Here is a 27,803-nt window from a genome sequence, read left to right on the forward strand (position 1 = left end):
CCTCCCCTCAGATTCGGGGAGCCGATGCTACCTGCTGTTTCACCCGCTGTCTCTGTGGCTTCCTCCTCCCTCTGGTGGTGGCATCGCTCTTGAGCTGGAGCAGGCTGACTACGGGGGGAGGTATTATCACTGGGAAAGGACCCTTAACAACCACCTGCTGGCATCCTTAAACAATGAATAGGTTGTTAAGGAGCTGGCCCAAACAGCATCCTTAACCAGCTATTCGCAGCTTATGCGTTGCATGTGATGTATTTAAAAACGCACTGTGGTTTTATTAAAACCCGTGGTGCGTTTTAAAGTGGTAGTAAACCGATGGGCTTTTTTTTTACCTGCAAGGCAGGTTCTAATAAGACCTGGTGAAGATGAAAGCACCATCAGCGGTGACAGTGCACCACTGGAGGGCTTTGTTCTAAGGTATGCATCGCATACTAGCACATTATGTGAAACTTACCTTAGAACAAAGCCCTGTGTCACTGTGTCACTGATGATGGTGCTTTTATCTTTACCAGGTCTGATTAGAACAAAGGTCAGTTAATTATTATTGTTTATCTTTGTTCTGTTTACCTTTTTGACCAAAAGTGAAAGTAAATCCCACATTTTGTTGTCCTCAGAACAGTAATAGAGTGGAAATCTTTCATTGGGGACACTAGTTCTGTTGACAACCAGGGATTCTCTCACTTTGGAGGGATTTTCTTTTACTTCGTTTTTTGGCTATGGGATAGGAAGTTAAGAGAAATAAATCTCCCCAATGGGACACAGATGGCAAAAAAAAATCCTGACAGGGATTATAACCCACCCTTACTCTATCCAAACAAAAAAAAATAAGTTTTGCCTTTAGTTCTACTTTAAGTTACACAAATATTCATATTTAATCAAATAGAGAAGTAGAAAATGTGAGTTTTAATGTGCATATTGATCAAATTAGAGACAACTGAACAGAATTACCAAATTTTATTTGGTAAACATCATAAAAAATTGAATGTTAAAACCAACATGAACAATTTCATAGGTCGTTGTACTAAAGTTTTGGGACTCGCTACATGTTTCGCCAAGATTATGGCTTCCTCAGGAGACTTTGGAAGACTTGAGTACAATATCACTATAAACAACCAAAAGAATATTATAAATTCATAATACAACTAAAGACCATAAATGGTCAATAAATCTCAAAATATTTAAATTACATATATACAGAGACCTAATACAAATCATTATATATATATATATATACATATATACATATACACATATATACACACAGGTCATCTGATGGAAAGAATCTCACCCTAAATGTGAACACGACCCCAGAGAACTAGCAATGACCCACAAACAGATAGCTCAGCAAAATATCAGTGTGTCATAGAGAAGGTATGCCCCCTAATGGAGCCTGCAGGAATATAAAACCAGTTATAGTTGGATACAAATAACTGAGTCCAATTGGCATCCATCTAATCAATTATACCTAACATGTCCCAACATATGCCCATGGAAATAGAGAAGTTCAAAATTCCAACAAAAATTCTTGTCACTAATAGAGAGAAGATTACTTCAAATTAAATGTACAACTTGATAGGAGAAAAGCTGTTGATTCTAGAAAATCATACAAATACATCTCAATTAATCATGTACACTAATTCCATATAGGCCCATCTTATAATAAAAAATGTATAGTGCAGCGCTGAAAATACCAATCAATAATCATAAATGTCCATAGATGAAAAGACAAAAAGTGTCAGCGGTGATGCAGGGTGCTTCATGCAAATCCAAAGTGCTCTTAAATCCGTGCTCCCCCTCTTGCCAGTCAAACCGCTCACCTTGTTATAGGGACCCCTGAACTAACAGGAAGGTCTCATAAGCGTTCACCACTTATTAGTGGTCAGGGTGGTGTCTTGACTGGAAAGCAGGAAACCTCTTCCTTAATAGGGCTCAACAATTTTCGTCCAAATATGCATGAAATAAAGAAAATACATAGTGCTCTCTGTATAGCTAGACAAACGATTCATTTTATTAAAAGACAAGTACTCACATATATAGCACTATAACCAGTGCTAGGAATTAAGGCGCATATTAGTTACAGATGACAATGAGTGATAAGGTGGCTGCAGCGACGTCTAAACAGGGATGAAACCAATCCGCACGCGTATCGTCCAGCAGGACTTCCTCAGCGGTCTTAGGGTCCCCTAGGTCTAGTCAGTGATTTATATAAAACCCCCTTATTTACTCATCTGTTGCTAATTAGCTCCCGAGCGGTGACCGTCCAATCAGAATGCACCGCTCGGAAATAGGAAGTATAGAGAGCTCAATATTATTGCAGGTTGCCATAGTGATCGGCGTCATGATGACACGACGCCTGATCACATGACTTCCTGTATGGTACAGCACCTCCCTCCTGAGTGCACAGGCAGGGCATCAAGCCGCTGCTATAGGCTGACACTCAGGAATGGGGCGTAATTCAATATGGATATGAGACGCGATCGCGTCATCACGATGACGCGGCGTCCGGTCATGTGACCGACTACGTCAGTGGGTGCCTCCTTCCTTAAATCAAGATGGGATTAGATAAGCTGTGATAGGGTGACGCTGGATCACATGATACTGCTAGCCTCACGTCTGCTAAAAGGAGTGTAAGCAGAGGTGGAAAAAGATGAACCTATACCCTCTGTATGATCCTGGATCCACAAGGAAGGGACGCTAGTCTGGTTAGCACCACAGTGCTAAACTAATCTCTATCAGCGGACATAATAAAAGTGTAGCATTGCTAAGCCTAATTAATCCAAAAAAACGAATCATATTGGGAAAATTATTATAAAAGGCTACCCTAACATTGCAATTACAAATTAAAATAAATTTAAAATAAAACTATTTAAAAGTAAGTACTTAGAAGACACTTCCCTGCAGCCACCTTTTACAATATAATATAAAATTATTAATAAATTGTTAACGATCAGAAATGAAACAGTTCAAGTCAAACTCGACATTAAGCCCCGTGGTTACTCCCACATGTGTCTCATACACCCATAAAGACTCACGGCGGCTCAATTGTCTGATGAAATTACCCCCTCTCCAGTGGGGTGTAACCTTTTCGACTCCCCAAAATTTTAATTTGGCAGGACTACGTTTATGACATATTTTAAAATGTTTAGAAACATTGTGTGAGTCTAGTCCTTTTTTAATATTAGTGATATGTTCACCGATGCAGACATGCAAGGGTCGGGACGTTCTCCCCATGTATTGTAAGCCGCATTCGCATTCCATAATGTATACCACCCCTGCCGTGGAGCATGTAATGAAGTCTTTGATCTGATAGGTCTTCTTAGTTGCTGTAGCGATAAACTCTTTGCGTTTTTTAATGTTCCCCCTAGCTTGTTTGCATGCTGGGCAACGTCCACATGCGTAGAAACCTGTCAGGATGTTGGATATCCTATTTTCAAACGCAAGAGGTGGGTCGATAACACCTGGGGCTAGCTTATCTCTTAGGGATGGTGTCCTTCTATACACAAACTGAGGACGTTCGGGGAGAACAGGGCCGAGTGTTTTTAATCCTGCTTCAAGATAGGCCAGTATTTGCGAACGATCTTTTCGAATTTTTTGTATTGGACATTGTAGTCCAAAATAATTCTTATATTCCCTGTTTTATCCTGTTTGACCCTAGGCCCATTGGAAACAATGTCGTTCTATCCATTATGCGAACGGTCTCGATATGTTTCGTAATATCAGATTTGTTGTATCCCTTTTGCACAAAACGATAGATAGAACTTCAGACTGTGCAAGGTCCCCAAGAGGGATGGGGAGGGGTGTCCCATTCATTCCACCCAACCCAGGGGGGAGGTCGAATGTGGCCCCACCCCTTGCAAACCCAGACAGTGGACTAAGGAAAAGAAAAACCAGAGAGGAAGGAGATGAGGAAGGCGAACTCAAAAGAGTCAAACCACAGTAGGAGCGGGTATCTATAACCTTAGTGGCTCCTCTTTGAGTGAGGATGAGATTAAGGAGATTTTAGATAAGGGCCTTAAGTATGCCCCCACCCGCAACTTAAATAAATTCCAAACCTACATCAGTTTGCAAAAAATTAATAGGACTCTTAATATTAAGAAATACCATCTTTCTAACACTGTAGTACGTAATTCATCTAGTATCCAGAAATCTTCGATTATGCACTCAACTCTCCGCAACAAATCTGTCTCTAACCCCCCTAACCGAGATAATAAACATTTAGAAGTGTTTAGGAATATGGTTAGTAAAGATTTAGATACGTTAAAAATCCGGAAAGTCAATGATCCATCATATATTAAAAGAGGTATTGAGTCTTTGACAGAACAAAAAGATCTGGTAATACGTCCAGCCGACAAGGGCGGGGGCTTGGTTGTCTTGAGTAAAACGTATTACAATAATGTAGTGGAAAACATGTTGGCCGATTATAATACTTATGTTCTACTTACTAAGGACCCGATGCTCCAATTTAAAGAGGAGTTACACTACCTTATAGCAAGAGGAAAACACATTGGTGTCCTTAGCTTAAAAGAAGGTTCTTATTTGGATCCTTTTTTCTGTCGCACTCCCATTATTTATTTTTTGCCTAAAATTCATAAAAATAGCACCCATCCTCCCGGCCACCCCATAGTCAATGGGATTGACTCAGTCTCTTCCAGACTGGGTCAATACATTGACTATTTCCTTCAGCCCATGGTTAATAAAACCCGTTCTTTTGTAAAAGACACCAAACATATTATCCATATTTTAGAGTCTCTCCCACTTACATCTTCATGTGTACTAATTACAGCGGACGTCAGTTCCTTATATACGATCATTAGCCACGAAGATGCGTTAACTTCAGTACAGTGGGCTTTTGGTTCAGCAGATCTGACCAAAAGACATAAGAATTATATCTTAGATTGTTTGAGATTTTGTTTGGCCAAAAACTACTTTTGGTACAATAGACGGTTTTTTCTCCAAACAAGGGGTGTGGCAATGGGGGTTGGCTTTGCTCCCAGTGTTTACCAACCTAATCATGGCACACTGGGAGGAAGAAGTGTTTTATAAGAACACACCCCCTGAACTCATCTGTTACCAACGGTACATCGATGATATTATTATGATTTGGGATGGTGACCGATCTAATCTAGATACTTTCATGAAAAAATTGGATGAGAACAATAGAAATATTGTCCTCTCCTGGAATGTGGGTAATGATCATGTCACTTACCTGGATCTTGATATCCATATAAAGGATAATGGGTTAGAGTTAAAAAATCATTTTTAACCCACGGACCGCAATGCGTACATTCCCCTCGGAAGCTGCCACCATTTACAATGGTTGTGCAACAATCCTAAGGGACAGTTTGTACGCATTAGGCGGAATTGCACACACGAGCAGGAATACCTTGCACAGTCTGAAGTTCTATCAGCTCGTTTTGTGCAAAAGGGATACAACAAATCTGATATTACGAAACATATCGAGACCGTTCGTATAATGGATAGAACGACACTTGTTTCCAATGGGCCTAGGGTCAAACAGGATAAAACAGGGAATATAAAAATTATTTTGGACTACAATGTCCAATACAAAAAATTCAAAAAGATCGTTCGCAAATACTGGCCTATCTTGAAGCAGGATAAAACACTCGGCCCTGTTCTCCCCGAACGTCCTTAGTTTGTGTATAGAAGGGCACCATCCCTAAGAGATAAGCTAGCCCCAGGTGTTATCGACCCACCTCTTGCGTTTGAAAATAGCATATCCAACATCCTGACAGGTTTCTACGCGTGTGGACTTTGCCCAGCATGCAAACAAGCTAGGGGGAACATTAAAAAACGCAAAGAGTTTATCGCTACAGCAACCAAGAAGACCTATCAGATCAAAGACTTCATTACATGCTCCACGGCAGGGGTGGTATACATTATGGAATGCGAATGCAGCTTACAATACGTGGGGAGAACGTCCCGACCCTTGCATGTCCACATCGGTGAACATATCACTAATATTAAAAAAGGACTAGACTCACACAATGTTTCTAAACATTTTAAAATATGTCATAAACGTAGTCCTGCCAAATTAAAATTTTGGGGAGTCGAAAAGGTTACACCCCACTGGAGAGGGGGTAATTTCATCAGACAATTGAGCCGCCGTGAGTCTTTCTGGGTGTAAGAGACACATGTGGGAGTACCCACGGGGGGCTTAATGTCGAGTTCGACTTGAACTGTTTCATTTCTGAACGTTAACAATTTATTAATAATTTTTTATTAATTTTCTAGTTTTTTTTTTTTTTAGATAAGTTTTATTCTGTTGATTATAGGACCGCTAACCATTTATTTGAATAACAGATGACGACTATATTGTAAAAGGTGGCTGCAGGGAAGTGTCTTCTAAGTACTTACTTTTAAATAGTTTTATTTTTAATTTATTTTAATTTGTAATTGCAATGTTAGGGTAGCCTTTTATAATAATTTTCCCAATATGATTCGTTTTTTTTGGATTAATTAGGCTTAGCAATGCTACACTTTTATTATGTCCGCTGATAGAGATTAGTTTAGCACTGTGGTGCTAACCAGACTAGCGTCCCTTCCTTGTGGATCCAGGATCATACAGAGGGTATAGGTTCATCTTTTTCCTCCTCTGCTTACACTCCTTTTAGCTGACGTGAGGCTAGCAGTATCATGTGATCCAGCGTCACCCTATCACAGCTTATCTAATCCCATCTTGATTTAAGGAAGGAGGCACCCACTGACGTAGTCGGTCACATGACCAGACGCCGCATCATCGTGATGACGCGATCGCGTCTAATATCCATATTGAATTACGCCCCATTCCTGAGTGTCAGCCTACAGCAGCGGCTTGATGCCCTGCCTGTGCACTCAGGAGGGAGGTGCTGTACCATACAGGAAGTCATGTGATCTGGCGTCGTGTCATCATGACGCCGATCACTATGGCAACCTGCAATAACATTGAGCTCTCTATACTTCCTATTCCTGAGCGGTGCGTTCTGATTGGACGGTCACCGCTCGGGAGCTAATTAGCAACAGATGAGTAAATAAGGGGGTTTTATATAAATCACTGACTAGACCTAGGGGACCCTAAGACCGCTGAGGAAGTCCTGCTGGACGATACGCATGCGGATTGTTTTTTTCCCGGTTTAGACGTCGCTGCAGCCGCCTTATCACTCATTGTCATCTGTAACTAATATGCGCCTTAATTCCTAGCACTGGTTATAGTGCTATATATGTGAGTACCTGTCTTTTAATAAAAGGAATCGTTTGTCTAGCTATACAGAGAGCACTATGTATTTTATTTATTTCATGCATATTTGGATGAAAATTGTTGAGCCCTATTAAGGAAGAGGTTTCCTGCTTTCCAGTCAAGACACCACCCTGACCACTAATAAGTGGTGAACGCTTATGAGACTTTCCTGTTAGTTCAGGGGTCCCTATAACAAGGTGAGCGGTTTGACTGGCAAGAGGGGGAGCACGGATTTAAGAGCACTTTGGATTTGCATGAAGCACCCTGCATCACCGCTGACACTTTTTGTCTTTCCATCTATGGACATTTATGATTATCGATTGGTATTTTCAGCGCTGCACTATATATTTTTTATTGCATTTCGTGAAAGGACTTATATATTTGCCTTTAGTGTTCAGCAGCTTTGCTCTTTTTTTTCTGATGGTTTTTGCGCTGACTGTTTGTTTTTGAATATCTAAGGCCCATCTTATAGCCATCTCACCCTAATGTTGACAAACTCTTAATGGGAGGATAGGAATTTCCCCTTTTCTATACACCAATGCAGTCCAGATAGGGCAAAGCAGGTCCAACAAGCAGGTAATGCTTTCAAAGAAGGATATTCCCCTACATCTTTCCATCAGATGACCTGTAAACAAAAACGTTTGTACAACGACCGTAATAAAATGTTCATGTTGGTTTTAATATACAATTTTTTATGATGTTTACCAAATAAAATTTGTTAATGTTTATTCAATTGTCTCTAATTTGATCAATATGCACGTTAAAACTCCCATTTTCTACTTCTCTATTTGAAAAGAAATTCCCAATATGGGGCGGTGGTGCATTTAGTTAAGACCTTGTATCCTTGGATAACCCTTATATAGATTTGTATTTTAATGAGACTTAAACAATGAGATTAAAGATGAGATGCTTTCCCTTCTTCTTTTATTTGTAGCAGATAAGTTTGAAATACAGCTTTTTACAGATTTTAGTCTATGAGTAAGGACATGTTACTGTTAAAAAAAAAAAAAAAAAAAAAAAAACGGAACATGTCTTTAATTTTTTTCTGCTATAATCACCTGTTGACCTTCACAACTGCACCATACTGCTCTGGTGACAAAGTCCAAAAAATTGTGCTCAAAAGGTGGTTGGGAACACAGGAAACGGTTGCTTACTGGGCATTGCTGTTTAAAATCCTTTACCTGTGCAGCAGCGACCCATTCTTTTGCTTTGTGACACGCTTATCAGAATTTCTGCAATAGTGCTGGGCAGATCACAGCCAAGGAGGGGAGTGGCAGGTGTTCCATGTCACTGAAAAAAGTATTTTAGGCTATTTCAAAGCTAAAATCATTTAGAAGTTATAACATGCAGAAGTACAAGATTATGAAACACCTTTCACACTGGAGGCAGTTTTCATGCGTTTTAGAGCTAGAAATAGTGCCACACTGGGGCGGTGCGCTTGCGGGATGTTAGAAAAAGTCCTGCAAGCAGCAGCTTTGGGGCGGTTTAGGAGCGCTGTATACAGCACTCCCAAAACGCCCCTGCCCATTGGAATGAATAGGCAGCACTTCGGAAGCGCTTTTAACCCCTTCTTCGCCCCGCTAGCAGCTGATAAGCGCCGCTTAAACAGCACGAAAGCGCCGCTAAAACGAGCAGCACTAACATGGCCCCTGCCCCAATTTTGAAAGTAGCCTATAGAGATACAAAAGCGTGAGACTTCAATTGGTCTTTAAAGTTTCACCTCCAACAGTGGTAGAATTTTTAATGAAAATACCACAATTTTTCATTTGCAGAAAGGATGCCTTTCCCAAGACAGAAATGTTCCAGGAAACAGGATCAGTGCTTCTTAGTGCTTAGTACCATTACTCTAAAATGCTCACTTTAAAAAAATGTAACCCTAGATTGAATTAAATGTCAAAACAAAATTTAAAAAAATAAATAAATCTGTAGTACATGTCTACAATGCATGTACAATTTCCTGTTTTTCCCCCCTTTAATGTCCCTGCAAGCACAGAAAATAAACTGTTGTTATGCAAGAAATTCACTCAGTTCTTACAAAACACAACAATTTTTTTGGACTTGTGAAGTCAGCCCTCCCAGTCGTTTGCTGAACTACTCAATCACTTCCACTCTCAAATCTCTACAACATAATAGCTAATCATTCTGTATTCTAAGATAAGAATTAGGAGGGCAAGATGTTATTTTTCTTCTTTTTGCTCTTTTCAAATGTTTGTAACAAAAAATTTTCAATGGTATAAAAAACAGACCAAAAAGGAGCAAATTCAAGAAGTTCACTGTTGTGGCTTATATACATTTTAAGTTATCTGCTGAAGAAAACATCAAAGTGATCAAACATCGAAGTGAAGGCCAAATTGATCAAACATCAAAGTCAAGACCAAAATGATCAAACATCAAAGTCAAGACCAAAGTGATCAAACATCAAAGTCAAGACCAAAGTGATCAAACATCAAAGTCAAGACCAAAGTGATCAAACATCAAAGTCAAGACCAAAGTGATCAAACGTGGAAGTGAAGACCAAGGTGATCAAACGTGGAAGTGAAGACCAAAGTGGTCAAATGTGGAAGTGAAGACCAAAGTGGTCAAATGTGGAAGTGAAGACCAAAGTGGTCAAATGTGGAAGTGAAGACCAAAGTGGTCAAATGTGGAAGTGAAGACCAAAGTGGTCAAACGTGGAAGTGAAGACCAAAGTGTTCAAACATCAAAATGAAGGCCAAAGTGATCAAACATTAAAGTGAAGGCCAAAGTGATCAAACATCAAAGTGAAGACCAAAGTGATCAAACATCAAAGAGAGGACCAAGGTGCTGTTGCAACCACAGAAGAAGCTATTTTTAGGCAAGCAGAGGACACTGCTATGGAGGGGCAAAGGACACTACTGTGTGTGGGGGGGGGGCAAAGGACACTACCGCGGGGGGTAACGTGAAGTGTGAGGACAATACTGTAACACGTTTTCTTCATGCTGTTTTTTTTATTGGGGACTTGGTAGTTTTTTTTTTTTAAAGGGCATTGTAGCATATAGCGTGAACATCCTAATGTGGATAGATGTTGTAGCATGCACCCCCAAAGGGCCCCAAACAGGTGGGTGCCAGATGAGTGGAAACTTATTTTAAGATGGTAATCAGACATTCTTGCACAACTGAACTATTTCAAATATGTCTTTTGAATGGATATAGTTATGGGTTGTTTGCCAGGGTATGAAGGTAGCATCTTTCAACCAACCGCACTCAAATTCATAAGCAGATATAAATCATCAATGTCTAGGGGTAAATTAGGTCTAGTCAAAGGCATGATATGGAGCTTGGAAGGTCAGATTGTTGAAATATCTTTCTTATAAGGCATCTTTATGTTAACAAGCATGTTCATTTTGGGGCAAGCTTGCATACTTTAAGCCCTGAGCCAACCCCAAGTACTAAAACTCCAATTTTTCTTCAGGAATCAGCTGCCAAGATGGTTTCCACAGAAGTTGCAAAGTGTCCACAGACATACTGTATATATATATAAATACAATTCTTTTTGGCCAGATTAAGTGACAGGGGTATCATGTATAAGGATAGCCCAAATAGTTAAAATGTACATCACTTAATCTAGGAGTCTTTTAGGGTATGCTAATATTATACTTTATCCTTTAAAAGGGACTTCAAATAAATTGAAATTAATACCATTTTAAGCCATCCAGATATTATATGGCCAGGAATATTTATGCACTACTGCAGAGCCGAGTTGTCTTAATAAACATATGCATTTTAACAGCATGCAATAATCATTATAGAAAACACTGAAGAGGTATTGAGAACAATGACAATTTCCTGTTGTAATGTAACAGATGAGCACTCACCTTTCAGAAACAATGGACTGGCCTGTGTGTACTCTTTAAGCTTCACCTGACCCTGCTGTCTGCGGCTTTCAATATGATGTCTCACTCTGGAATCAATTGTGTCTCTCAGTAATGTACAGACTTCCTGAAAAGAACAATGATCACACAAATATGGTAAATAACATAGATAATACAAATACAGATGTGACCATAAAAACAATTTTTTTTTAAATACAATGTTTAGGAGGCCACATCAGTTTTAAGCTCATGTCAAGACTATCAATCCTGTCACTGCTGACAACTCACCAGAAACAGGATTGCTAAATGGAACACTACTGCACTGGCCTGAAAAATATCCCTCATGAGGAAGAAGCAGCTGACCAACAACCGGCAGGTAAGTACTGTAGTTTCTCAAGATAACTATTGTGCCATGGGCCTTGCAGGATCTGTCAATACTTGGATCAGAAGTAATTTACACTGAGACAATGCAAAAAGTTAGGAGTGTTAGCAATAACACTTATTGGCTAGCTTGAAGCCCATGTTAGGCAAATCCTATAAAATCTATAATAGTGAGGGCATAGACTAGGGGTCTCCAAACTTTCTAAACAAAGGGCCAGTATACTGTGCTTCAGACTCCGTACGGGTCGGGCTGAGGCCAGTGGGAGTAAACAATGCCTCATCGTTGGTGTCAGTGATAGGAATAGTGCCCCATCATTAGTGTCATTAGGAGGAATTGTGCCCCTTAATTGGTGTTATTGGGAGGACATATGCCCAATTGTTGGTGTCAGTGGGAGGACACATGCACAATTGTTGGTGTCAGTGGATGAAATAGTGCTCCAAGGGCCATATAAAAGCAAGGAAAGGGCAACATCTGGCCCCCGGGCCACAATTTGGAGGCCACTGGGATAGACCATCACAAAAATAATGGTAATCAGGATTAAGGGAGCTTGAAAGAGTATACTTAATACCTAAGTTTTCTGTTATAACCCCAAGTTGGGAAATTGAACTACATCACATGACAGTCCCTCTTCAGGGAATTTCACTGTAATATCTTCTATGTGTGTTAGGCGTCTTAGGTGCCTTAGCACAGTTATATAATGAGCCATTCACGCTAATTTGAGATTCACTATTGTAATATTACTGTTGACATAAAACCTGTATCAATGTGAACCTTGTTATCTGTTAAAATTTGATTTCAATAAAAACATTGGAAAAGAAAAACTAATAAAATGTTTATGTTTTTAAAGGTCTATTAATCCTGATTACCATTATCTTTTTGCTGGTCTGTCTCATCAGTACTATATATAAAGTGTGGTTAAAGGATCACTCCATTACTGGGGAGTGAGCAATAATTATGATTTACAGACTCAACTTTGGAAAACGATTTTCCCGATTTTTATCACTAATGTAAATGAAACAAAATCCCAGCAACTGTAAAAAATAAAAACATTTAAAAAAAACTGCAATATTTTCTCTCTCTCTAGCACTGCCTCCCACAGACTTGCCACTCTTCGATCCAGCCCCAGACCTCTTTAATCAGGCTGCCCTGGATTCTTAGGAGGACGGTGTGGAACCCCTCACTGTAGAAGAATTTTTTAAAGGACAAGGGACGTCATGCAAATGGACCAAAAACCCACATGGGTAGCTCTAAGAGGGTTTTGGCAAGCCTAGAGCTGTAAAGTATCAACATATCATTAGGAAAACACATTATGATTCTTTGGCAGGCCTTATGAAGGCTTACATCTTGAGTTGTAGTAAAGTATATCAATACCCAAAATATTTTTTCTACAAAATGACAGAAATTCCCCTTTTATACAGATTTCCCTATTTAAGATTTCCCCTTAGTTCTTTTTCGAGTACCAACTCAAAGATGTGGGATTTCCCCTCACTTCCAGACATCTAATTTTTCTCCACACTCCCAAACCAAAAAACCCCAAAAAAACATAAACAAAGAACAGTTTCAGCTAGTTTCAGCTACATGCTTTAAGTTAGCCAATAAAGCTTATCATGTACACTCCAAAAAAAATTAATTTGGGTAAAATGGAGCAGCCACAGCAAGCAACTACAGCTTTGTGCAAACAATTCTCTTTATTAGCATGCAGCATGTGTTAGTTTGTTAATAAAATAAATACGAATAGATACTAAATTTACCAAGCATCAAATTTTCATCTTCAACATTGCAGGGAATGAATATACATTTGTATATTTCCTATGATGCATGTTTGTACACGGGGCAAGAAATGTTCCCACATTGTAGGGGCTGCTCTTATCTTTAGCAAATATGCCTAAGCTGGCTAAGAAAATCAAACTCAGACCCTATTGTTCACCTACAAATAATCAGCATCCTTGGTCGGTCATCCTTAATCTTTGTTTTAGGCTGTGAAATAAGTGGATATATGAGGATAGCTTCTGTTTAAAGAAGGCAGCTGGAGTAAATAATGACATCCGTGAATCTGTAGATGGTCAACAATGTAAACTGAAAATATTTGTAATGAAAACTAATTTTACTCTGGGTGGTCAATTAGCCAAAACTAACAAAACAATACAAATTACTGGCAAATACTAGTGCACCTTTGTAGAGCAGTTCATTAAACCTACAACCCAGAACAAATTACTTATCTCAGTTAAACTGACAGCTTAAAATGGATTATGAAGTCAGTGGCAATATCATCAAAGTGTCAGCATATACTGCTGCAGGGGGAAGACAGTCAAATGACCTGACAGTTATTCTACCAAATCTATGACTTGATGTCTGGACATCTACTGGACACAATGACCCCTTTCCTACTCCTTGGGAGAAACCTTACTCTGCATTAGTAATCATACCAATAGGTGTTTTGTTTTGTTTTTTGTTTAGTTTTTTTTTTAATAACATTTTGTTTTTTTCTTATAAAAGCACATATAAGTCTGTGGGGTTTTTCTTGTCAAATTATAACCCCTCTGCCTTCATTGTCATCGGAATTAAAAGTGTACCTTGTATTGTCACTCTCTGTACCAAGCTCCGCACAACAGTGTGAACCCAGTCTCATACAGTATGCAGCATTGTGTTCCGTCAGTAGGACCAGAACTTCCATTCCCACTTCCAAAGCAAAATTGTTACACTTTTGCTGGACAGCTTTGTCTGTTAAAACTCCAGTCATTTGTAGAAAAATTAAAATTCTGTAGCTGCTGACATTTTATAAACAGGTACTCACCAGCCCATTCATCCAGCACTCTCATCTTCACCAGTCTTCGGGTCCCCAGCGTTGCCATCTTGAGTGTGGGAAGCTGGCTGCGACTTCCTGCTGGCTCACAGGCAGCTCCCCATTGCACATGGGCGAGATGCACTGTGCTTTCTGAATGGTGCCGCAGTGCCCTATGGCCTGTGACATGTCCCAGAAGCTTGCGGGTAGGGAGTGGGGGGCGAGCTTCCACTCTAATGCCCCGTACACACGGTCGGACTTTGTTCGGACATTCCAACAACAAAATCCATGGATTTTTTCCTACGGATGTTGGCTCAAACTTGTCTTGCATACACACGGTCACACAAAGTTGTCGGAAAATCCGATCGTTCTAAACGCGGTGACGTAAAACACGTACGTCGGGACTATAAACGGGGCAGTGGCCAATAGCTTTTATCTCTTTATTTATTCTGAGCATGCGTGGCACTTTGTGCGTCGGATTTGTGTACACACGATCGGAATTTCCGACAACAGATTTTGTTGTCGGAAAATTTTATATCCTGCTCTCAAACTTTGTGTGTCGGAAATTCCGATGGAAAATGTGTGATGGAGCCTACACACGGTCGGATTTTCCGACAACAAGGTCCTATCACACATTTTCCGTCGGAAAATCCGACCGCGTGTATGGGGCATAACAAAACATAAGCGGAAGCAGGTTCCTGTCAAACCCCCCCCCCCAAAAAAAAAAAAAAGTTTATAATAGTGGCAGAGTAGGGAGGGAGGAGGGTAATGAGTGGAAGTTCTGTTTTTAAGTGAAGTCCTGTGTTAATAGAAGTTGAAAAGAAACACAGACTTACTGGCTAAATCAACAGGTAAAACTAAAACTAAAGCCTAGAATAGAAAATAGTGCAGACACTGCATATAAGAATTTGTAAGCTGCAATATGCTTGAGGTGATTGTAGCTGTATTAGTGCACTTGTGCAAGAAACAATGAGTGCTGTTTGCAATATTTTATTTTCATTAACATACAATTTTTCAGAACAAGCTTTTGGGGTATGTACTGCTTGGACCTTGAAGAAGGGGACATACCTCTAAAGCTTGTCCTGAAAAATTGTATGTTAGTGCAAATAAAAAATAGTAAGTTGCAAAATAATATATTTTTTTTTTTTACACAGCAGCAAACCGCAACCCACAATATGTATTGTGTTGCAAGGTAACACAGGTGATTTGTGCATAAGTGTCATTTAAAATGAATGGCAAATTACACAAATATTGCATTGCAGTGCTGTGCGTGAGGGGGTTCTCAATAGCCCTATGTCATATGACCAACAATAACTTTATTAAAGATTTTTACTGTAAATATCTAAGGGGTGATTTTAATATTATAGCTTGCAACAGAGATCTAACCACTTGTTGCCAGTCACCTCCTTAGCATAGAAGTAAAATCAATGTGCTGCTGATGAGACGACCATCAACAAGTAGTTAATCCCTAAGCAACAAGAGATTAAAACTGTCCGTATAGTCCTAGCCTAAAGCTGAAAGTTTACAGAAGGAAAATACAGGTCAGGGTATATAATACTATCCCCACCTATATTTTTCTTCACTAGTTCCTTCACCTATTATTTAATTTACTCTTTTGAACGTATAAATAATGCAAGTTATAAAATTTCTATTGCTGTACAAATTAACTGCCTTAAAATGGAGTTACATTAAATTAAAAACTTATTTCTGATTCAATGACAGCTTAGTTAAAAAAGCATGGGGCATAGCAGTGATAGAAAAATAATGTATTTATGACAAAGACCAGAATAAAAAGTTAACCAAAAGAAAAGTCATTAACTGAAGGAAACAGAACACATGTCTAATAGTCCCCTAGGAGCTGTTAAAGGTTAGTTATAATTCACAGTAGTCTCAACGTAACAATGAAAATAAGATCTGAGCAAATCAGGCCAGTCCAATTCCTTCCCTGCAGCTAGAGGCTTTTGAAGTAAGAATGGTTTTGTTGTACCTCCTTCTCATGGTCAGAAAACCAGCTGGTGTCTTTACTGGTGCCTTGAGGCAAAACATGAAGATCCACCAGAACAGCAAAGTTCCCACACTGCAAGACAAAGGATGAAATCTTTAGGATGTTGTAAGGCGCATGTACAGCACACACACACAAAAAAAAAAGCAGCCACCATCTACAATCTCCTCAAGCTTCCACCTCAAAAGGAGCACATCAAATTACTTGACCCACTGCTGGAAGCAGCAAATCATTTGTTTAGTGGCTGTTCACAACCTGGCTCCAACTTTTCAATTAAAGCCATAAAATTAAAAGGCAGTGGAAAATCAATAAAGCTGCCATAGCACATCTAGGTCTACGTTTACTATGTTATATTTAAGAATGATAAACATTAAAATTAAAAAGCTATTAAAAAAAATAAACTAAACTAAGAGCGTAGGAAACAATAGAGTAACAATTCCATTTTTCACTTTGTAAAGCAGGCATTTAACACTTATGTTTCTAGAGCTGTCTGGGGCCTTCCCACGCTATCCACTTAATGGTTATTTAAGACTTTTTTAAAGTGCTAATGTGCATTAAATAGTTGATTTATAAATATTAGACAGTGCTCAATTCATACATAATGAAACATTATTGACATATGCTTTGTGCATATCATAAATCAATACAAATTCATAATGTATACATCAAACCAGTACCACAAAAATTCAATAAAACTCCATTCTAATTCATATAGTGGGGAGCAAACCAATGCCATGAACCTAAAGTGTTTGTTACCCCAACACTTCACAATCCTGATATGTACCTGCTGTACCATGTACTTGCATGAGAAAGTATCCTGTTCTTTGTCTTGCATCCTTTATGTGAAATCCTTGGTGTTACTGCTAGTTCCTCTACCTTCCTATTAAAAGCTGACCACACTAAGCAGGAGAGCACAGCGTGGTCAGTTCTCTAGCTATGCTGGGAACTCAGTATGCTCTCCTCCTGATCAGACTTGTCCTGGCACACCCCTGCTGCACAGCTATTTACTGGGAAGCTCAGTGTGCTGCTTCTCCTCCCCCCAGCTCTTATGCAGCTAAGAACAGAGGGAAGGTGATCACTTATAAAAAAAAAAGGTAAAAGGAATTTATAATGTTTTATTTATAGCTATACACAAATGTTTTGCCTTTCATTTCTATTTTAAACTTTATTATTATATCAGCACCTCCTTGTAACTGGTGGAGGTTGATGACATACAAGGAGGTGCCGATATAATATTAAGTCCACGGCATCAGTTTGCGCCTCACTATATGAATTTGGATGGACTTTTATTTATTTATTTAGGCCTTGCTTTGATGTATACATTATGAATTTGGTTGGATTTACACATTGTTTTGTGTAATGATATGCACAAAGCACAATTTAAGACTTCCTAAAAGTGCTAACATGCAATAAATACTCAATTCATAAATATTATAGAGTGCTCATGTGCAATTGCCCAATTCATACGTAATGAACCTATATTTACAAAATTTCTAAAGTGCTTTGTGCAAATCATTACACAAAAAGATGTGTAAATCCATCAAAACTCATAATGTATACATCAAACCAGGGCCAAAATAAATAAATAAAAGTCCATCCAAATTCACATAGTGGGGAGCAAACCGATGCAGTGAACTTACTGTGTTACTAAACCCAATAATATAAAAATTGTTCATCTGCCCCCTACCCCCTCCTCCCCAGTGCCCACAGCTTATAAATCTTTTTACATTAAAATACTGCCACTATATAACTTTTTGACTGATCTGTATACCACAGTCACGTGATAAACTGCAGGGTCTGCCTGAGTGCCGAGTGTTCAGGTAGGAGGAGATTTCCACTATAGCCTGTGTCCTCATGCTGTTATGGGAGGCGGATCATCCATGAATCAAGATGTGACATCCCTCCATGTTCTTTTTTAGTTACTGGGCATGGAGGAGGGAGGGACTGGGCTGTCATTTAGGATCTGTATACATGCTAAAATTAGTGATGTGACTATCATGTGACCTGAAAAGCTAAGCTCAAAAAGGAACAGGAAATATTCTCTCCAGCAATAGAGACCAAACTGAGCATGTGCAGCAGTACTACCCTCACTGTGTCTTATCTGGCCTTGATGAGAGAGACCCTACTGTTGTGGGTTTAGTAACACTTTAATATTATATCAGCACCTCCTTGTGTGTCATCAACCTCTACCAGTGAAGTCGCTTAAAAGGAGGTGCTGATATAATATTAAGTTCATGGCACTGATTTGCTCCCCACTAAATGAATTAGGGTGGACTTTAATTTATTTCATTTTTTGAAGTATAAATTATGAATATACATGGATTTAGGATATGCACAAAGCATTTTAAGAATTATGTAAATAACGTTTCAATATATATGAATTGGGCAATTGCACATGGGCACTGTATAAACATGAACTAAGCATTTAATGCACATTAACACTTTTTAAGAGGTCTTAAAGAAACAGCACACCTTTTTATTAGTCTTTATTTTTGGACATATCCTGTATTCAGATAGTGTGGGTTTGTAGCAGTCTCATTGGTGACTTTGACACAAAGTGCAGATATTTTTCTGGGTTATACTTAATGGCTATTGCCTTAAGTGCCATAAACAGAATTTCCTTCAGAAAATTTCTGGTGAATCAAGGCCATGCGTCCTCTTTTAGAATACCAAAAATACATATTTCTAGGGTACAGAAATAGATAATAAGGATGCAAGCATGGCAATCATCTGATCCCAGGAAATGATTATATCTAGGTAGGTCCAAATCAAATGAATAAAACCCACCTGAGGTTATGCTCATCTTATAGAGTTAGTAGCGGGCATGTGTCCCAGCAATCATACATTTGCCAGTCATGTAGAAAAAAAGATTAGTCTTCTTGCTTTCACCACAGCTTACAGGTCTAAAATCATGGATACCCATCAATCATTTAAAGTCTTGTTACATGTAGTTAACGAACGTGAGATTTTTTCAGTATGTGCCTCTGCAGTTTACCAAAAGAATGTGGCCACTTTGGAAATAGACTGACAAATCGTTCAACTTAACTTATGAGCCTTCATTCAGTGATGTATAGCTGATGGTAATGTATCTGTTTCACATGGGAAACATGTCAGTTCCCCAAAGTGTTTTTGTCAAGAATGACACCGCAGGACTTTTTATGGAGGAACTATTTTCTGTTTTTACAGCATTTCATATTGCTAATAAAGTAGCTTGAGACAGAATGTATTTTGGAGCACGCAAGCCTGTTCATACACGCTGAGCTAAAGACCAGGTTGCAACAAATAAGATAAAAACTGTGCGCGGTCCATCATGGTACATGACCCTTTTTGTTTAATAGCATTTACCAGTGCACCTTTTTATTCCTGAACTCGATAAAACTGATGGGTCAACTTAAAATGGGAAATATGGATAACATTGGTTTAGTGACTCTAGAAGGAATGTCAGGTTTCTTTATAGGCAACAAAGACTGTGGGCCTAGGGCAGCACATAGCCGCCTACATAGAATATTGCTGTCCAATTGCCACGTACAATAAAATTATTTCAGAATACCGCCATGCCTGCAAGTGAAATCCCACTGGATCCTCGTCAAAGCTTCTCTACAGTCTGAGCATATTTGCTAGTGGAACGATGTACTATGTACCAACAGCTCACCTGCCCTGGGTCTGCAACATGTAGTCCCGAACTGCCAGCAGCACAGGCTGTCAATTTGCTAATGGTCTCTAAGGCAAACAGTTTTTTAGCCTCCCCACCCTCAGTTTCCATGTCTACCAAATGGCTAGGGTTTGATTATGTTATTTTGCTACTAAGGCTGGCCATACATGAATCAATTTAATCATAAACCAGAATTATTTGTCACAAACCAAGCCACAAGTTCGAATAACCATCAGAATGCAATGAAGTGACGTCAAAACTGCGTTATAAATGGATAGCTTCAATACAAGTTTTTAAAAGACTAACTTGAAAGGTGAAAAGGGTCAAGATGGGGGAAAAAAAATACAGCAATTTTTTTGGAAAGCCATCAGATTTTTCCATCATGTTTGATCAGGACAGTTATGAACCCATTTCTTTGTGGCCACTGTCGAAAACCACCATTTTATGTCTTTACTTGCTTTGCATTTTTGACAAAAAACACTTGCAAAACCAGCTTAAGGGTCCATGCACACTAGGCAGCAGAAGAAAATGCCAGAACTGCTGGCAGAAAAAAGCAGCAGAAAAAATGTTCCTATAGAGAATCCTGTACCCGCATTTAGGCTTGCTTTGCACGTTGCGTTTTTAAGCATTCTTCCCCAAAATACTACAAAAAACAGTATACTTAAAAATTCTTGATGTGCCTCAAGGCTCGTCAAATGGTTTTTCTGGTCAAAAGCTCATTTCAAGAAGGTACTTGTACTTGTTTTCTCTTCAGCCTGTAAACGCTCCTATACAAATATGCCTGTAAACGGCCAAATGCGCATGGGCACATAGGCTAACCTAGAGTTGCTTCTACAGGTTGAAAGAAAAAATGTCAAAGTCAAAAAATGTCAAACGCCTGTATAAGCAACATGTTTTATGCCTAGTGTGCATAAGGCCTAAGAGTAGCTTAGCTGACTTAGTGGGAGAAGCACACCACAAAGGGGCCTATGGTGTCAAGAGGTACTGTATAAAATAAACTCTGAATGGAACCTCTTCTCCTATCAACAGAGTTGTATAAGGCAACAGGCACAATCAGATAGGATTCAGATAATGCACCCCCTGGAAAGTTCCTGCACCTAACTCTACCATCACAGAAAGAGCCAACTTCTTGATAGGTGCTGCTTATACATAACACCTGCCCCCGACCCCCTTCCATTCAAAAGTCGGCTCATTACACTGGGGCATAGGTTTTGAAGAAGCAGCTTCTGAGCATGCTCCAAAATGCGTCACCGCCCCCTTGCTGATGTCACTTCCGCCCCTTGTGGTCCACCGTGGTTTCGGAAGTGTGGCGGTCACCTTGCTCTTTCAAGCCCCTCATGTCTGCAGCTGTTGGTCAGCACAGGGACAGGAAATACCATCCCAGGAGCCCCCCATAGATTGATGAGCCTATTTGCTTCAATATCCTGTAAGTGTTTTTAACCAATGCTTTCCAATAAAATCGCTGACTTACTACACTTAGAAGCGCCTTTCTCTACATATGTTTGCTTATACATAACACGCCTGCAAAAATAATGTTCACAGGTGGCAAAGATATATGCCTTTAAAGTAGGCATGTCAAGCTTAAGCCCAAGGATAGGCCTTAAAAGAAATGGCACCTTATTATATGGGCCACACTTTGACAGATATTAATGGATATTAAAACATATTTAATAAACTTTTACTAAACCGGCTAAGGAAGCTTTAAGGTTGGAATCTGCTGAGGTGGCCCACCACCTTCTTCTGTGCCAACCTCAATGCTGCTGTTGCTACCACATTCGGACAGTCCTGCAGCCACTCCAGTTTCTCCCTGCCTGCTAACCATCTATGTGTCATTCTCGTATCTCCTTGCCTTTAGAGAGCCTCTTTACGCTTTGCTATAGGCCCCTCTACTGTCACTTAAGAGCCCCAGATGTTATGCATCTTCTGCCAGCCCACTACCTGGGAGATGCCTCTGACTGTCACTCTGCCTGGAGCGACAGCCTCTCCGTCTCCTATCACCTTCAATGAGCAAAGAAAAATTTCAGTGACAGCAGAGAATTTCAGGGGGCCACACAGAAGGTGTCTGTGGGCTGCAAGTTTGCCTTGCCTGCTTTAGAGCTAAAATGAAGCGGCTAACAAGAGACCAAGATGTTTCTAAAAAAAATGAGATTTATGAACTCTGGGAGAGAAACACATGCCATTAATATGCCTGAAGCATGCGTGGAGGCCTGTGAATGGCTGATCCTGCATATACCAACACAGCACATTTTAGTGTTCAGAAAGGACATATAATATTGCATCCAGGGATTTCAGCACTTGTATGATCATCATTACATTGGGCTGCATTTTCCTTAATATATTTATTTACCTTTTAAAATCTGCCAGACAGGTTTGAATGACATTGCAGCCCAACCAAGGAATCACTATCAACAGATATAGGTTGGCGTTGCCACAAAAGATTAATGCGGTGGCTTTTGCGGTGTTATTTTATACTGAGAACGCCAAGATGAAGCAGAAGAATCCTGAGAAGGGAATGTTGATGATAATACCAGACAAAGAATGAAATGTGAATATATTTTTGGGTTTTAGATTTTTTTTTAAATAATTAACCACAGTATGCAAAAGGTTTTGATAAGTATTCTTAACAAATGTTTCTCATTCAAAGACATTTGGTATAATATCAAAACAACCGAGTTAAAAAATAGACATAAAAGATGAACAAGTATACTGAAATTGAAGGCAGCAATATCCAAATACAGATATTACAGGACTTTACAACATGCACTTTAAGGGAAAAATAAATGATTTTGAGTGAATTTTTGGCTTTCATCTTAATGTTTATAAAGTTTTTAAACTGTTGTTTTACATATGCATTATAAATCTCCAATCTTAGTTTCACAAATAAACATTTAATATATAAAAAAGGATGTCAACAGCAAAATGGGCTAACTTAACAGAGACCACAGCAATCGATGCCCACATTTTGGCTCTCTTTTATTTAAACTTGAGCTAGGTATACATTTCTCCAGTTCAGCCCATTAGATCACTCCCATCCATGCTAAACAGCATGGATTGAGGGATTTTCCCTGTGAGCACCAGAGATTTAGCACCGGTTCACTGTGAGTATTCATTATTTAACATTGTAAATTTAAAATGTAGCGCTGTACTATTAATTTGTATTTTTTTTTACTATTTGAATACCCAAACAGTGACTGCTTCTGAATTTTCACCCTGATGCTTGGAAGTGTGTGGAGCCTGGTGGTGCCGACAGGGCCACCCACAGCTCAAATTGTACCCAATTCAGCAGGAATGGCTTACATTCTAGCTATGTATAGTAGGCTTCACTCCAAAATCCCACAAGATTGTGAAAAGTGGATATTTGCTAGGTTACAGAGAATACCTGTCAAACTGTTGGCGCTATATTAATCCTGTATAATAATAATACCTAAGAATGGTATTTGTGTCTAAGTAGTACCCTGAAAATGTACCTTTTTGCTAGAATTCCTCTTAAAACCAGCAGTGCACTTTCTAGTGTGTGTGCCTACACACACCTGTTGTATATCTGCAGTGTGAATCTAAGGCCATGCTGCCCTGGACTGCTAGTCTCAAGAAATTTATAATGAAAATTGGTGATGTCACTGCTTTGCTGCTCACTGTTCTCCTTGCTGGAGGCTCTTACCTGAGGAAGCAAAACTCTCCCTCTACCAAATGGCCACCTCTACACAGAGACATAATGCAGAACAAGGCATGGTAAGTTAGTGATGGGGAAAGATCAGCTGCAGGGAAACCGCAGACAATACTGGTGACTAGAGATGGGCCAAACACCCCCCCGTTAGGTTCGCACCAGAACTCTCGAACAGAGAAAAAGTTCGGACAGTGAACCCTATTAAATTCTATGGGACCCGAATTTGAAAAATCAAAAGTCCCCATTTTGAAGACTTATATGCAAGTTATTGGCCATAAAAAGGGTATGTGGTCCAGTACTGCTCTGGGGGACATGTACCAATGCAAAAAAATGTTTTAAAAAGATTGTTTTTACAGGAACAGTGATTTTAATTATGCTTAAAGTGCAACAATAAAAATGCTGGCAATGGTATTGTATTGCCGGAAATTTAAATGTGATTTGCCTCATTTTTTTTTTCTTTAGAAATGTAATTTTTGCTGCAGTAGGTTCTATCCACAGTACAGATTCCCCACTTTACAGGCAGACTGAGGGGACCTCCCCAGGCACTATATTTAAAGGAATGTTTCATTTTTATTGTTGCACTTTAAGCATCATTAAAATCACTGATCCCGTAAAAATCTTTTTTTAAAACATTTTTTTGCATTGATATATGTCCCCCAGGGCAGTACCTGGACCCCCATTGACAGCTGATGACCTGCAAATTTGGGTGTTCGAATGGGCAAACAGGCAATGTTTGGGCTTAACTTTCCTCAGCCCGAACCATTTGTCCAACTCTACTGGTGACTGGTCCTTTGCCCTCTGCCTGTTTTTGGCTAAAATGTACAGAGTTCAGTTACTCTTTAAAAGGGATCTTTACTTCATTGCATCTGAGCACCACAAACCAAAAACACTATTCAAATAAATTTTTAATATTCAAAGCTTCCCCATCCATTCATGTCTCCATGTTTTATTTTGTTGAGAAATCACTTTGAAAAACACCCCCGTAACATTTCTGGCTATTGTCATCTTGAGTAACCACTTAACGACAGCCCGCATTGTACTGCGGACGGGAGACTGCTGTAGGCAAAGCGATGTACTGGTATGTCGCTGTCTACTTCCAGGTCGTGGCCAAGAGTGGCTTCTTGAGTGGTACGGCAAGATGTAAACAGATGTGATCACCACTGGGTTTTTTATTTTTTATTACATAAATGAAAAAATACCAAAAATTTAGAAAAAAATCCCCCATTATTTTTTTCTACCGTTATAAAACATATCCAGTAAAATAACATTTCTTAAATTTATGCCAAAATATATTCTGCTACTTGTCTTTGGTAAAAGCCAAACTGCGTTTTTTGGGACTGTGATAGCATGGCAGGCAATCTAGCACTAACTGACACTGGCTGGGAGGACTGCTAACTGACACTGATGTCACTAATGACACTAATACAGTGATCAGTGATAGTACTGTACTGATGGAACTGGCAGAGAAGGGGTTAACATCAAGGGGAAATCAAGGGGTTAACCGTGTGCCTAACAAGTCCAATGTATGTAATGTATGCTGCATTAAATAGGAACACAAAACTCTGCTGAAAAACATGCACTGTGTCCAATCACTGCACGGGTCAGCAGGGGGCCACCAAACCAGCAACAGCAACATACATCTACTGTGAGCAGGTCGGCAAGAGGTTAAAAATTATTTTTTGAAGGGGAATACGCATTTTAACATGTGAGCGGAGGCATAAAAATCAGAAATATATATATTGTGGACAATGAATGGTAAAAGTATTGAGGAGAACTTAAAGTATAACTAAAGGCAAATTTTTTTTAAGTTTTGGATGAAGTGGAGAGGGATTAGAACACCTGTCAGTTTTTACTGCTGTCTGTGCCCCCGTTAAGGAGATTCATCCTATTTGTCCTTTTTTACCATTATCATTAAAGCGGGGGTCCACCTATCTATCGTTTTTTTTTTTTTTGAGTTCATTCACAAACTTTTCTTCTCAGCATTACATACTCACATATTGTGTGTAATATGTCCGCCTGTGTCAGATTTCGTCGGAAAGAATAACTTATGTTATTCACTGCAAGCGGTTTCCATCTTCATTGTGGGCATTTGAAGCCCACAAGCATTTATTTCCTGGATGTGGTGAATGCTGTGCTCCCAGCATTCACCGCTCGTTCCCGCACATGCTCAGTGGCATCCTGGGAAGCCTGAGACTAGCTCCCAGGAGTCTGGGAGAGGCTAGAAACACAACTACTCCCACGGGAGGAGAACCAGGAAGTGCAAAGAAGAATAGAAAAATAAAAGGTAATTACGGCGATTAAATTTTTTTTAAATGGCATGTCAGCATCTAGGCAAGGAAGAGAATACATACAGATATTGTTCAAAATTTGGCTGGAACTCCGCTTTAAAAGTGAAAGAAAAGAAACCCCAAATTTTGAGTTGTCCCCAGAAAAGTAATATAGGGGAACTCTTCCAATGGGGATAATAGTTCCAGTAACCTGGGGGTCCCTAAAGGAAGTTTGCAGGGATCACTTCCTGTTTGGCTATAGGACAGGCAGTGAGGGTAGATCTTCGTAATGGGACACAGATGGCGAAAAAAAATCTGACAGGGGTTATAACCCTCCCTTGCGCTATCCAAAATGAAAACAAAAGTGTTGCCTATAGTTCTACTTTAACGACACTGTACAAACAAACAGAACATCATGAACCTAAAAAAAAATGTATACGTAAGGGTGACAGAAAAACAAGGCATGGTGAGCAGATTATCAGCACAGCGCTACACCTACTTTATTGCCCTAGGCACATGGAATCTACCCAAAGTTGTTTGCTATAAAACACTGGCAACAACCTTAAAAGTCTGGATTAGCACACCAAGAACCACTTTTTTTTATCACTGAGTGCAATGCGATGTTAGTGTATAATCAGTAAAAATGTCACCATGCTAGGTGTTCTTCACAACTAACTAAGAGACGTAACATGTCTACATTGTCACTCACAGCTGATAGGGCTACTAAAGACTTACCACATCTTATCTTTGGTGAACTATTTTAGGCAAAGCTTTTATCCCTGAATAGGAAGACTCTGCTCCCAGCCATTGCCTAGAAGTCACAAGACAGCCTAAACACAAAATACAAGCAAATTATCTCACTTTTCTGTTATCTAAGATTTGAGGTCTGCATACCACTATTTCCATTTATAGGAAGCCACAATCTGCTGTAATTGAGCTAATGATCCAGAGATCTTCCAGTCGATCAATTTAGAATGCTCTTCAACCCTACTGCATCGTTTGGGCATGACAGAATTTTATTGATTTAAGTCTGATTGCTCAAACTAATTTTTTTGTGCTCAATAACTGACAGCAATGCAGATGATTTCAATTATAATTTTTATTCTCTGTTATACATTTGTGAATGTGGATTGCAAATCTGTACATGTATGGCAATTCTTTAAAGAATTTTTCACACTAGGCCATGTTTCTGATCACTAGCTAACTTGTCGCGCAATATAAGTCCACACTTATTAGGGCACATTGCAGGTTCCAGAGAGGGGCCGGATTAAAAAAAATAGGATAACTGTACTGCCTATAGCCACCAATCAGATTCAAGCTTTTATATACCATCAGGTGAAGTCTAAAAGTCTGAAAGTAATCGGTGGAAAAAAGGTAGTTCTTATAGCCAAGGAAGCAGACATCTCAGCCTCTGCATTTGCATTGGTGCTACACATGTGATCAGTTATGACACCAGCCACTTGATGGCTTGACTTTTTTTTGAGAGCAAAAGCAGGTGTGATAGTTGTCATTCAAGGCATGCCTTGAATGTACCTGCTTTGGAAAACAGTTACATAGTTGGGCTTAGTTACACTTAAAGTGGAATTTTACCCATAACAACTTGATGAAAAGTAATTTTCTTTAGCAAGAAACATAAATTCCACTGTAATAACTATGCTACCAAAATGAGTGTGTGCTGTAAATTGCCTCAAGCATTGCTCCTGTTTCTTCTTGCTATAGGCTGCCATTTTGCTGAGGCTCAGAGCCCCTGAACAGCAATAAATCATAAAGTGGAACTAAATCCATCGTTTTAACGGTTTCAAAAAAACGTTACATTCTTTGAAAGTTGGGATTGCTTTGCTTGTATCCTCAACCAAACTGTCAAAAGGCTGGCATCAATAACCGATCACATGTGCAGCACCATGGCAGTTGCAGATCAAACAGAAGCAGATTCTTTGGCTGTGAAGGATAGGATAAGATAATTCCGTGTTAAGGCTGCCAGCAGGTTCAGCTG

At 39.4% G+C, this 27,803-nt stretch overlaps 1 protein-coding gene across 2 annotated transcripts in view; it reads right to left on the reverse strand.

The window, feature by feature from the left end:
- SLX4IP (SLX4 interacting protein) overlaps positions 1-27,803 on the reverse strand; it is a 324,078-nt gene that overhangs the window by 183,323 nt on the left and 112,952 nt on the right. For both annotated transcript variants that reach the window (XM_073628269.1, XM_073628272.1), the window contains 2 exons: positions 16,213-16,302; positions 11,065-11,188 (listed from right to left, as the gene is read on the reverse strand). In XM_073628269.1, coding sequence (XP_073484370.1) covers positions 11,065-11,188; positions 16,213-16,302 — 214 coding nt within the window. The remainder of the gene's footprint in view (positions 1-11,064; positions 11,189-16,212; positions 16,303-27,803) is intronic.

The sequence above is a fragment of the Aquarana catesbeiana genome, linkage group LG04 (assembly GCF_042186555.1).
Source record: "Aquarana catesbeiana isolate 2022-GZ linkage group LG04, ASM4218655v1, whole genome shotgun sequence".
Taxonomy (NCBI): Eukaryota; Metazoa; Chordata; class Amphibia; order Anura; family Ranidae; genus Aquarana; species Aquarana catesbeiana.